Source organism: Aethalodelphis obliquidens, unplaced genomic scaffold, assembly GCF_003676395.1.
Source record: "Aethalodelphis obliquidens isolate GAN/ISIS:26980383/991018 unplaced genomic scaffold, ASM367639v1 scaffold23, whole genome shotgun sequence".
NCBI lineage: Eukaryota > Metazoa > Chordata > Mammalia > Artiodactyla > Delphinidae > Aethalodelphis > Aethalodelphis obliquidens.
The window spans coordinates 17,647,264-17,660,422 of NW_020837967.1; the positions used below are offsets into that span (position 1 = coordinate 17,647,264).

General features: G+C 41.0%; 1 protein-coding gene across 1 annotated transcript; it reads left to right on the forward strand.

The window, feature by feature from the left end:
* The first annotated feature begins 7,232 nt into the window (after positions 1-7,232).
* On the forward strand, positions 7,233-8,421 carry LOC113628452 (DNA topoisomerase I, mitochondrial-like). Its single transcript, XM_027122108.1, is given in 3 exon segments — positions 7,233-7,494; positions 7,497-8,228; positions 8,231-8,421. Coding segments are annotated over 3 exon segments (1,170 nt in total). The 5' UTR covers positions 7,233-7,247.
* Positions 8,422-13,159: the final 4,738 nt, after the last annotated feature.

Consider the following 13,159-nt stretch of genomic DNA (forward strand, 5'->3'; position numbering starts at 1 on the left):
TAAAATTGTTACTATGACCTTTCAAAAAGTATTGATCCACAAATGCTTAATGGCTAAATATTTCCAAAGGGAACCCTGACTGCCTTTTCTGCACCACAGCTATAAAATTTTCCTTCCAACAAATCAATACTGGAGGGTACAAAAGGGCTGAGTATTACCCTTCTCTTTCTCAGTGTTAGTTCCAAACTATTATGTGAGTTTCTCTCTCTTCCCTTCCTCCCTTCTTCCTCTCCCCCTCAAATAAGCATAGATTTTCACCTCAGTCCATCATTTCCTTGTATCTGGGTAGCAAAAGTCATGTTGATTATTGCCCAAGGTTTTCAAATGTGGTGCAAAGTTGTAGAGACTATTGATTTAGTCATTCAATTACCAAATATTTCTTGAGTACTTACTATATGCTAGTCACCATTTTAGTCACTAGTGATACAAGAAAGAAGAAAAGTTCCTGCTCACAAAGACATAGCACTTACTAAGGAGGCTGATACTGGGCCCCTCAAAATGAAGAGCCATCCTCTTCTATTTGGTCATAAAATTCAATCATTATACTACATTCCAATCACTGAGATACATTCTGTTGTTTGAAATTTCTTCCTGCATTTTTGTTTTGCTGCTACCTGAGATCATTTTCCTTCTGCTTGAAGAAAAACTTTTTTTTTTTTTTTAGTTTCAGTGTACTGGCAACAAATTCTCTGTTTTTGTATGTATTCAAATATCTTTAATTTTTTTGAAGATTTTTTTTCTAGATATAGAATTCTAGTTTGGCAGTAGCTTTCCTTTTTATTTCATTAAAGATATTCCATTGTCTTCTTGATTTCATATTCTATTGAGACATCAGCTGTATGTCATTATTGCTCCTTTAAAGATAACATTTTTCTTTGAATGTTTTTTACTATTTTCTTTTGTCTCTGATTTTCAGTAATTTTTCTATGCTGTGACTAGTTGTGGGTTTTTTTGGGGGCGGGGGGGGGGGGTTGTGTGGTTACCCTGCTTGAGGTCCACAGCTTTTCTAAGATCTGTATCTTGATTTTTTGGTCAGGTTTTGGAAATCCATTCTCTTCAAATATTTTTTTCCTTTATTCCCTCTCTATTCTTCTGAGCCTTTAATTATGTAGATTATAGTTTTTATCCATGTCATATAAATATAGATAGATAAATATATAAATAGATGTTATATAGAGAGGGAGGCTTGCCCAGAAATACACAAATACATATGCTCATTTCTGTATTATTCTTCCTTTTGCTTTGGTCTCTAGGCTTCAGACTGTGTTTTCATCATTTTTCTCTTGATGAGTTCACTAATCCTCTCATGTTCTATATCAATCTCCTCATTAAGCACATCTATCAAAGTCTAAATTTCAGTTTATCACATTGTCAACTCTAGAATTTTTATTTATTCTCTAATAGATTCCAATTCTCTAGTAAAATGTTCTACTCTGTCAATCGTTTTTGAAAAAATATTCAATATAGCCGTTTCAAAGTCCAACTTTAATAACTTGGTTAAATGAGAGTTTATTTCTAGTGTTTTCTCTTGGCCATGATTCCTGGGATGTCTAGTAGATTTTTAATTAAATGACAGCCATTGTGTGGGTTCTGGAGGTTACTGTATTTTTTTCCAAGTAGGTTTACTCTAACCTGTCTTAGAACCATACAGTAGGGTCAGATGACATTAATCAGATCAGGAATTGGATTTACTCAAGGATAGGTTGCAGTTTTTTGTTTGTTTGTTTGTTTGTTTGTTTGTTTTTTGCGGTACGTGGGCCTCTCACTGTTGTGTCCTCTCCCCTTGCAGAGCACAGGCTCCGGACACGCAGGCTCAGCGGCCATGGCTCATGGGCCCAGCCGCTCTGCGGTATGTGGGATTCTCCTAGACCGGGGCACGAACCCACGTCCCCTGCATCGGCAGGCGGACTTTCAACCACTGCGTCACCAGGGAAGCCCTAGGTTGCAGTTTTTGATGGCTAAATCAAGCCCTGGCTGTTCCACACTCCTAGGATATAAACTTCCACCATTCCCACTGAGATTCCAAAGTATTTGCTAGGATCCCTCTCCACTGTTATTCCCAGACTCTCATTTCTGCATCTTGAGCATGGAGCTCTTTAGTCAGTGGAAAATGGGAATATTCTAAAATTTTAAAATCCTTTGTCCTTGGTAGTATCATTATCAGAACTCCATATGGGGTAGATAAAGGGAGCCCAATTAGGAAGTTACAGTAATAGTTTGGTTATGAGCTAATGGAGCCTGATACAGGGAGTTGGCAGTAGGAATACGTATATGAAAGGATGCATATGTAAGCTTTTGTGAAAGAAGAATGGGAGAGTGAACTTGTTGATTATGTGAAGCGTGATGTGTTAAATAAGCTTCTTCAAGATTTCGAGTCTACAGACCTGAGGTATATTCCATGGACCACAGGAAAAGTGAAATTGTAACTTAAAGAGAATTTAGAGATGGAAATACATATCTGAGGGTAATACACACCTAGGAGGTGATTAAAGACTTGGTTAAGGACATACAGAAGAGGAAGAGAACAGGATGGGGAACAGAATCAGAGTGATCACAGACATTGGGGGATGAACCTGGTGACAGCTCAGTTCTCTTTTCACTTAACCAACATGTGCCCCTTAATATCTAAGGCACAATCGCATCAAAGAAAACCATTTTGCATTTAAGTGTAGACAGATCTTAGTGTTCACAGTGGGCTGGAGATGAAGTAAAACATGAAATAATTTTATGATTTCTGGTCTTTATCTCTTCTCGTGTCAGGAGAACTAAAAACTCTATCAGCACGAATCTAGAGACTCTCAGTCCTACATTATTAATGAAGGATGTAGTTAACTCTTTATCCCTTTCAGGGTTGAAATTACAAAAACAGCTTGTTGCAAAGTATACATGGGATTCTTAAATCCAGGAGAGTTTAGGGTACCGGAGGAGAGCAAAGGGAAGGTTGTCGGTGTTGAAAGTAAATATACTCTGTGTCAAAATGCACTGTGGAGCCAGTGGTATGTGATAAGATATGGAGGCTGGCTTTGGAACTCTCTTTGTAAGTGCTAGGATTGGGGTTTTAATAATATAACAGTTCTTCAGGCTTTCTGACAAGGAAGGCTTGAAAGCATGCAGCACTGTATCAGGCTTATCAGTCAACTTCCAGGACAAAAACAGAAAGAATGCTCTATGTTCATCTTCACGCAATACATTGTCAGTTACAATTACAGAGAAAAACTAACCTCAGTGATCTTTGCAGTATTTAGTAATTTAAGAGCACGCTGGATTTGCAGCCCATCATTTGAATTAAAAGTACTGAATTTGGTTGGGTCTTTTGGTAATTTTTCAGAATTCTATAGCTGACACTGATAGGTAATGTTTTGGCAGAAAAAAAAAGAAGACAATGGGGAAATATGTACTTGAAATATATACTTTGTGACTTCTCTCTGCACCCTGTAAATGTAAATATATATGTCTCCATATAGTTTTAATCCCCCGATAAGAGCAGAGATTTATGGGTGTTTAACTTTGCTTAACAGTTGTGTCCATAAAACCCAGCCTGAGAAAGTTCATAGGCTACTATATTTGAAGATGTAGACTTTTCTCTTTTTTTCTTTTAAAAAAAATTTTATTGAAGTATAGTTGATTTACAATGTTGTGTTAATTTCTGCTGTACAGCAAAGTGACAGTTATGTGTATATATATATATATTCTTTTTCATATTCTTTTCTGTTATGGTTTATTGCAGGATATTGAATATAGTTCCCGGTGCTATACATTAGGACCTTGTTGTTTATCCATCCTGTATATACTAGTTTGCATCTGCTCATCCCAAATTCCCAATCCTTTCCTCCACCACACCCCCTCCCCCTTGGCAACCACAAGTCTGTTCTCTATGTCTGTGCGTCTGTTTCTGTTTCATAGATAAATTCATTTGTGTCATACTTTAGATTCCACATATAAGTGACACCATACGGTATTTGTCTTTCTCTTTCTGACTTACTTCACTTAGTAGGATAATCTCTACGTCCATCCATGTTGCCGCAATTGGCATTATTTCATTCTTTTTGATGTCTGAGTAATATTTCATTGCGTATATATGTACCACATGAAGATGTAGATTTTCAAAAACCTTCTCATCTTATTTTTTCTCAGTCCTTCACTTATCCTCCATTCATAGCTGAATGTGAATGCTCTTGTAAATTTCAAAGCAGGCAGGGGCAAAGGTAGCCAAACTTGTGCTACCCTGAATGACAGCCTGGAAACGTCAGCTCCCTTTTCATCTTTTATCTTTGGGATCACAGGTTGGCAGGTCGTACCAATCAGTCTAGAGCAGTGATTCTCACCTTGGCAGCAATAATTCACTGTGGAGTTTTTTAAAAGTACAGATACCTGCATCCCACCCAGAGGTTCTGGTTTAATCGGTCTGAGCTGCCTCCTGGATTTTTAAAACTCCCCAGATAGTTATAAAGCACAACCTAGAAGAAAACTCAGGAAATTCAATTCCCTAAAGTAACTCTTATAATTAACTTCTTAGAAAACCTTGCCTGGATTTTCATCTCATAAATAATACTTAATCTTTATGGTTCTGTACATAGGTATTGGCTAAACTTATTCAAATATGAATCCAGTGTGCATTTGGGAGTATAGAAAACACATACCCTATTTTATAGGTATTACAGGTAAATGTGCCAGATTTAGCAAATAAAAACAGAGAATGTACAGTTATATTTGAATTTTGGATAAACAGTGAATAATTCTTTTTGTACAAGTATGTCTCAAGCAATATTGAGGGCGTGCTTATACGAAAAACATTATTTGTTGTTTATTTGAAATTCAGATGACGCTGTGTCCTGCTTTTTATCCGGCAGCCCTAATTACAGGACATGCAGAAAATGTTTAGCTGCTCCATTTTAATCAAAGCATTTTTGTTGACTTGTAAACAATCGCCTGTGAAACCATTTTATATTGGTCTGATCCCAGTTAAGACACCCGGAACAAGCAATCTAGCCAGTGTGGCTGAACAATTTAACCCAATTCACTAAGCCTCTTGGCCTACTTATTCATTCAAAACACTCACTTTGTCTAAGATATTTATAGACGAGATCAATTTTAATTTCCTTTACCTCTCGAGCACACAGTTTGTAATTACTCCAACAGAGATTTATCCGCCTTCTAATACAGTTCTGGGGTAAGACCTGCATGCCGGGGGGGTTCACGTCTACTCCAGCCTAAGTTGTCTGAACTGTCTTAATCTGTAGACCAATTTTCTCTACAGCCCCCTAAGGAAGGAACTTGTTGATTTTGGCAGTGTTTACCTTTCCTACAAACAAATTCAACATTTTCCAGACCGGCTGGCTCTTAAAAATCACATGAGAGCTGCGGAAAAACTGCCTAGAGTATGCTTCAGATTTCCTCCCTCCCCCATATTCTAGGAAAAGCTTTACGTTCCTCACAGCTGCTGGAAGATAATCTACGGAGTCAGGAGTATTTAGAATCTGTGGAGAAGGCTGTACAGTTCCCTGAGTTCAGTTCTTTTCTAGAAAGAGAGTAGAAGAATCTGTCAGAAAAAAAAAAAAAAAAAGTTCCAGCCTTCATGAATGATAATATGGACTTCCACATGGAGAAAAGGGAAAAGAACTGATTTGATGTTTGTTTTCTCATAAAGGTTTAACAGTGTCATGTTCCACCTGGAGCAATAACATGTATGTCGTGTGCTTGCGTGTTACTGGCTTTCACTGAGTATTGTCACTCATCTTTGCTTTGGGCAGCTTGAATGGTATAGTGTTGTGTCTTTGCATCGTTTTCATTAGTGAAGGTCATCAACCCCTTTCCACCTCCCCAGGTACCTCCAGCCATCCCTCTCTGTCTCTTAGACCAAAACCCATTTTGCGTCATGTGTCAGCAGAGTAAACTTTCTTCCATGAAGGAGTCTTCCTTGGCAGGCACTAAATGGAGGCTGCTGTCACTACAATCGAGACAGTCCAATCTATGTTTTGCAAAAAGAAAGTGCATTCGAGTTTCCTCACATCTGCCGTTTATGTATAAAAATTTTCAGATTTCATTGAATATTCTCCTAAGTCTTGTGTGATGTGCTAGAGACTGTAATTCTGTTCATCAAAATTATCTTGATCTGGAAAGTGTAATTTACATTTATTTCCCCTTGATGTAGTTCAGTGTTATCTCTGGTGAACTGAGAGCTATTGATCTATTTAACAAATTATTTTTCTCCTCCAAGTAATAACTTCATTGTTTTCCATGCTTAAAAACCAAAGAGTTCATGTCTCTGGCTCTCAGAGTTTTTCCTCATCCCTGCCACAGACCTCATCCCAGCCAGGACCTACCACCTTTGTTCGAGATCTCTTCCTGCCAGCTTCCACTTGCGGTGTCCTGTGGGAATGCACCTTTGCCCCAATTTGCTTCTTGTCTCTTCTGTTTTCTCTTGCTTTGTTCATTTTTTTTTTCCAAGTTCAGACCCCTCTATCAGATGTCTCTTACAATCTAGACCAACTTTTGGGGGTGTGTTAAGACTCCTCCCCCCTTTTTTCCTATTCCTGCTCTTATTCTCTAATTTTGCACTGAAATGGGTATTTCCTTTCTCTTCCATGTGTCTTCTTTGTTGGATTAATTCCTTTCCTTCTTCAATACCCCCTCCTTACTCAGAGGTGTTGTTAACAATGAAATTTACTGTTCTAATTCTTTGGCTTATTTTTTGCCATTCAGGCCAGGTCCTGGCTCTTCTTCGCTTCTGTCACCTAGATTAGATTGATTACAGGGAGAGGAAGGTAACTGATTGGCAATTCACTACTTGGGCTGTTCTAAATGTTGGAACCAAGCCTGTAACACTTTGATTTAATGCTTCAGAATGAACTTGAATCTTGGCCAAACTCACCAATTATTTGGCTTCAGTGTACGAACCTGAGCTGCATTTAGCTTCCCCTCCTGTCCCCTGGGTCCTGGACTGGAATCTCTGGGTGAAAGCAGAGCTGGTCTGTGCTTGGGGCTCAGCGTGGCTGCTAGCCATGGTTTGCAGTAAAGGCAGGGGTGGGAATGGAAAAAGGAAAGGTGTACAGTCTCCTCTGACGCTTTCGCAGAATCCCTCACCCCGTTCTTAAACAAAGCCTTATAGGCACTGAAAGTTTCAGATTTTTAGTTTTTAAATTATTGGTCGTGGAAGTTAGGTAAGCTCTTTAGTACGCTGAGAGAAGATCGGCAATTTCAAGACCGAGCCCCCTGGGTTGTTCCGGGGCCACGGCGACCACCCCAAGATGGGGATGCTGAAGAGGAGGGTCCTGCTGGAGGACGTGACCATCAACTGCAGCAGGGACTCCGAAGTACCCGAGCCTCTGGTAGGTCACCGGTGGAAGGAGGTGCGGTGCGACCGCACGGTCACGTGGCTGGCGGCGTGGACAGAGAACGTGCAGAACTCCATCAAGTACACCATGCTGAACCCCAGCTCCAAGCCGAAGGGGGAGAGAGATTGGGAGAAGTATGAAGTGGCTCAGAGCTTGAAAGGAGTCTGGGCGAGATCCGTTCTCAGTACCGGGCCGACTGGAAGTCCCGAGAAATGAAGGCCAGACGATGCGCTGTGGCCCTTTATTTCATCGACAAGCTGGCGCTGCGAGCCGGGCACGAGACGGAGGAGGGCGACGCGGCTGACACGGTGGGTGGCTGCTCCCTCCGCGTGGAACACGTCCAGCTGCACCCAGGGGCCGGTGGCTGCCCGTACGTCGTGGAATTCGACTTCCTGGGACAGGACTCGATCCGCTACTACAACAGAGTGCGGGTGGAGAAGCCGGTGTACGAGAATCTGCAGCTGTTCATGGAGAACAAAGGCCCTGGGGATGAGCTCTTTGACAGACGGACCACCGCCAGTCTGAACAAGCACCTGCAGGACCTGATGGATGGCCTGACGGCCAAGGTGTTCCGGACCTGCAACGCCAGCCTCACCCTGCAGGGCCAGCTGAGAGCGCTGACCGGAGCTGAAGACAGCGTAGCCGCTAAGATTCTGTCTTACAACCGAGCAAATCGGGCCGTTGCCGTTCTCTGCAACCATCAGCGGGCGACTCCCAAGACCTTCGAGAAGTCGATGCAGACTCTTCGGTAGAAGATTGCGGCGAAGAAGAAGCAGGTGGCCGAGGCCAAGGCACAGCTGAAGAAGGCAAGGGCCGACCACAAATCCAGAGGGGACAGCAGGTTCAAGAGCTTCCTGGAGAAGAGGGGACGGCTGCTGGAGAAACTGGAGGAGCAGTCGGGAGACTGAGCTTGCAGGCCACAGACAAGGAGGACAGCAAGCAGGTGGCCCTGGGCACGTCCAAGCTCAACTACCTGGACCCCCAGATCAGTGTCGCCTGGTGTAAGAGGTTTGGGGTGCCCGTGGAGAAGATCTACAACAAGACACAGAGGGCTCTCGACATGGCAGGCAAAGACTTTGAATTCTAAATGAGCATCTCTGTGCCTCGTTGGAACTTATTTTTTTTCACCATTAAAGCAGATGGGGGAATTTTATACAAAAAAAAAAAAAAAGAGCTGTCTCAGAAGGCACACATCAGGTCCCTGCAAACTCAGGGAGCCCACCCTCTTGTTGGTGCATGTCTGAGGCCACAGCTTTCCACGCTGCCAAACAAGTCGGTGGGGACATTCTGGCAGCTTGACGGTGATTTTTATGTGGAAGGATGTTAAGAGCCTCCCAGATGCAATTCAATCAGACCAGGAACCATGTTAGACAATTCTGCCAAATTTATACTAATGTAAAGTAAGCTAGGTGGCTGTTCACTCCTTATCATTATTTTTGTAACACTTGATCTAAGTCAAAAGTTTAAGAAAAGAGCTTGCCCCTTCCTCCTCTCCTCCCACCTTCATGGCCTTTGTTCCAACAAAATGACATTGATTTAGGATCCATTAGATTAACCAGTTGCTTCTCAGACAAACTAAAAGTAATCCCGAGCTGATTTTACCATCTATTGGTTTCCAAACAAGTTTGACAAAACCCATGAATTTCCATGGAGAAACTCAACTTCTCTGTGTAGATGCTTTGACCTGTACACAGAAGCTGGCTCTTTGTAACCAATAGCCTTGTAATATTTGAAGGTTTAAAAAGTCTGCCCAAATGTGGGGAAAAGCTAAGCATCAATTTAAAAAACTAGTGAAAATTTTGAGCTCACTTACAAAAACAAAGAAACAAAGAAACATTTATATATTATGTACATAATACACAAAATAGTGAAACCCTGGAGAAGCTACAGGTAGACATCTAGGGATCAAGAATTTTGATTTATTTGTTAGGAAATGCAAGACTCTACACATGTTTATTTGACATGTGTTCTAAGAATGTAAATGTTGGATATGGTACGATAATCTCAGGGCAGCCACAGGAGGAAATAAGAATGAGGCTTAGAAGGAAGAGTTGATTATACACACAGGTCCTAGAGCGCCACCACATGAGATGCAGGGCCACAGGGGAAGCACCAGGTTTGGGTCAGGTGGGAGAAGACAGGAACAAGGGGAAATTCCAGCTCATCCTTTATTGGGATTTCTGTGAGAAAAGCAAGACAAATCAGAGTAAAGAGTTTAGGTTTGGATAATTACAGGAAAGCCTGGGCTATAGGATGGTGTCTCGCTGGTGGTATCCGGCCCAGGGATGACTTGGAGCTCGGTTTGTGAGAAATAGATAAAGGAGTGGTTGAGGCCATAGACTTGGATTGGTTGGTTTGCACATGAAAAATGTGCTCCCAGCTCAGCACGTTGCTATCTTTAAGAAATGGGTTTCTCTTTTGGCCAGAAAGCTTTTGAAGGTGTCAAACCATCATCCAATACAGAAAAGGAAGAAACAATACAGCATCTTTAGTCACTTTCACACTAAGTTAAGTGCTATGAATATTTTATGTATAAGACAGTCTCTGTATTTCAAAATCCCAAACTACGGAACAAGGACATTTATAAGGGAAATGTTGATCATCTAGGAGAAAGAAGAGACGATCCTATAATATATTTCTTAATAAAGTAGGAGGGGATAAGACCCATAGCGCACAGGGTGCTAAGGGTCTCAATTCCAAGGAGATGCTGCTCCACTGGTGTACACACTAATTAACTTAATAAAATATTACCAGTAATTTAAAAAACTTCCTAAATTCCCATCCTTAATAACATTCTTACCTCTACTCCCAGAGTTAAGTAACTTTTGTTACTATCTTTCCTTTTTTTAAATTTTACTTTACAAAGTCTGAAAAGATATTTTAAGACAATTTTTTAGAGCAGTTTTAGGTTAACAGCAAAACTAAGAAGTTATAGTTTTCCATATGCCCCCGGTTCCTGCACTTATATAGTTTCTCCCATTATCAACATCCTCCAGCAGAGTGGTACACTTGTTATAATTGGTGAAGCAACATCGACACATCATAATCACTCTAATCCATAGTTTTACCTTAAAGTTTAGTCCTGTGTTGCACATTCTTTGGGTTTGGATAAATGTATAAGGACATGTAGTCATACTATAGTATCATACAGAGTATTTTCATTGCCCTAAAAGTCCTCTGTGCTCTGCCTATATACCCTCCCCCACCCCAAACTCTGGCAACCTCTAATCTCTTAACTGTCTCCATAGTTTTTTTTTTTCTTCTCTTCCAGAATGTCATACAGTTGTTATCATTCAGCACGTAGACTTTTCAGATTGGTTTCTTTCACTTAGCGATACGCGTATAAAATTCCTTCCACCATTCATCAGATATAATGGATTTAGCAACAAGTATCATCAAACTCTGGGTTACCAATCAAAAGGTAATGTATTATTTCTCATAATGAAAAAAAAAGGGGGGGTAGGGTACCCAGTAAGGTCTGATTAGTACTTTCCACTGGGTCTGTATTCCACTATCTCTGCTTTTGGCTTCATCCTATAGTTGGTTTCCTCTTGTGATCACAAATGGCTGTAACATGTCACCTGGAGACAATAGTAACTAGTGGCGGAAAGGGGCTTACCTTTACATCTCTTGTGTCAGTAGGAAAGGACAGCTTCTCATGCCCGGAAAGATTTTCTCCTGTGGTTCATTGGCCTGATTTTGGCCACCTTTTTTTTTCATACCAACCCTTGGCAAGGGTTACTTTCTGACCGCTGGACTCCTTAGACTCCTCCAGACCCACTGGATCGGATGATGGGGTCAGCTTCCTTAGAAACACTTGGCTATGTGGAGGAAGACTGGATATCTTAAAATATATGCTCTTAGGAATCAGAGAAATTTCCTGCAACCAACAGGGCACGTCACACTCCTGTTTTCATTTATGGAAATTCCTGCTTTTACTAGTCATACAGAATGTCACACATGGTCATATCGATGAGCACATTTGAACAGTTAATAAGATTGAGCTGAGATTAGGACACAGGGGCTGTGTTAGTGATGCATGTTTGCCTTTGGGGCAGCCCAACATAATACTTAGGAGCGTCGGCTCTGAAGTAAATGTCAGCTTCACATAGCTGTACGATCTTGGGCCAGTTAAACCTAGCTTCTCAAAGCTTCCATTTCCTCACCATAAATTGCAGATAATGATAGTAGTCATCTCATCTGGTTGTTAGAAGGATTAAAGGAGATAATGCGTATACCACGTGTTCGAAAATACCTATCATATTTTAAATGTTCAACACACCCAAGACATAATATCTTATTATATTTATTTTTGCACATTGTAGGCTCTCAGTACCCACTGGTGACTGAAAATACTAAAACAACTACAAAGACAAACAAACAAAAGCAACATAGAATCATATTAGCAAGTGACATCAAAAAGAAAAAGAAAAACAATAACATCTCATCCTGCACAGGTTCTCTGACTACCAACAGAAGCAGAGACGGGCCCTGCTGGAGGACTGTTTCCCTAAGTTGGGCTTGTGATAAATTCCCACAGATTAAAGTCAAGGATGTTTTCACAAAGATCACCAAACATAGGAGAAGGCAAGCCACTGCAAGTTAAGGGATGGAAGGATGGATGCTTTTAGATTCTCATATTTGCAGAATGGCCTTAACAGACAAGGGCAACAGAGAACAGTGTACATTGATGCAACAGAAGTCACAGAGACCAAAGGAACGGATCCCAGGAACATACCCATGCACGTAGGGAAATCTGATGGACAGAGTCAGCATCCCACATTAGTGTGGAAAGGAAGGTTGCTTAACAAACGCTCAAAATAAGCTATCCCAGTGCAGGGGAGTCCCAGTTCACACCATCATGTGCAAATATCCACCTTGAATAGACTGAGAACTTAAATGTTCAAAGCTGAGCCTGCGCGTCCGGAGCCTGTGCTCCGCAACGGGAGAGGCCACAACAGTGAGAGGCCCGTGTACCGCAAAAAAAAAAAAAAAAGTAGATGTTAGCTTAGCTATGAGGGTATAAGAAAAAAAGTAAGTAACTGAGAAAGACATAATTATAATCAGGTTCCAGATATACCTATGTCCACAAAGGTGGACAGTACAGATTCTAGACTTTAAGTCATTCTTCGGTGGCAGCCTATCAAAAAAATCTTGGGGCCAGGAGGTGAGTTTTTTTAATGTTGATCGAATGACAGTAAATACACTTTGATTTATTCTTTAAAGGAAGCGGCACAGGGTTTTATTACGGGGCTCCCTTACATAGTAATAACATTTCACATTATTCACCTTCAGAAGACAAAATACAAAACAAATTCTTGTATTAGATAACGGGTGAACAATGGCTGATTTGAATTAAAATTTATTTAAATGTCATTTCTAAAAGACAATGCATTTCCATGCAGATCTCATTTGCAATTTCAGAAAATCATACCTTATTACATAAAGATAATCTTGAGTATCAAGATCAATGCCCAGATGGATGTGGTCCCATTTTGACATCACAAGTCGTAAGGACCCTGATTCATGTAATAGGCAAACGAATGGCATTTTCTGATACTTTTAAAGTCAGAATAATGACTAAGGAGAGCTGCCCAAAGTTCTGCCAGGCAAAGGACATATTGGAGTGGGGACTGGGGGGTTGTGGACCGCTTACCGGTGAACCTGAGGACAAAATTCAGCCCCTCCCCCCAAAAAGGAAGATAAAAGTCTTCAGACAGGCATTCTCTCTGGCCTCCTGGCTCAATAATTTATGTCACCCTGAGGGCATTTAAGGTTTGTGCCACGATGTTTCAGGCTACTGCTGAAGAGATTCCTTAACTGTG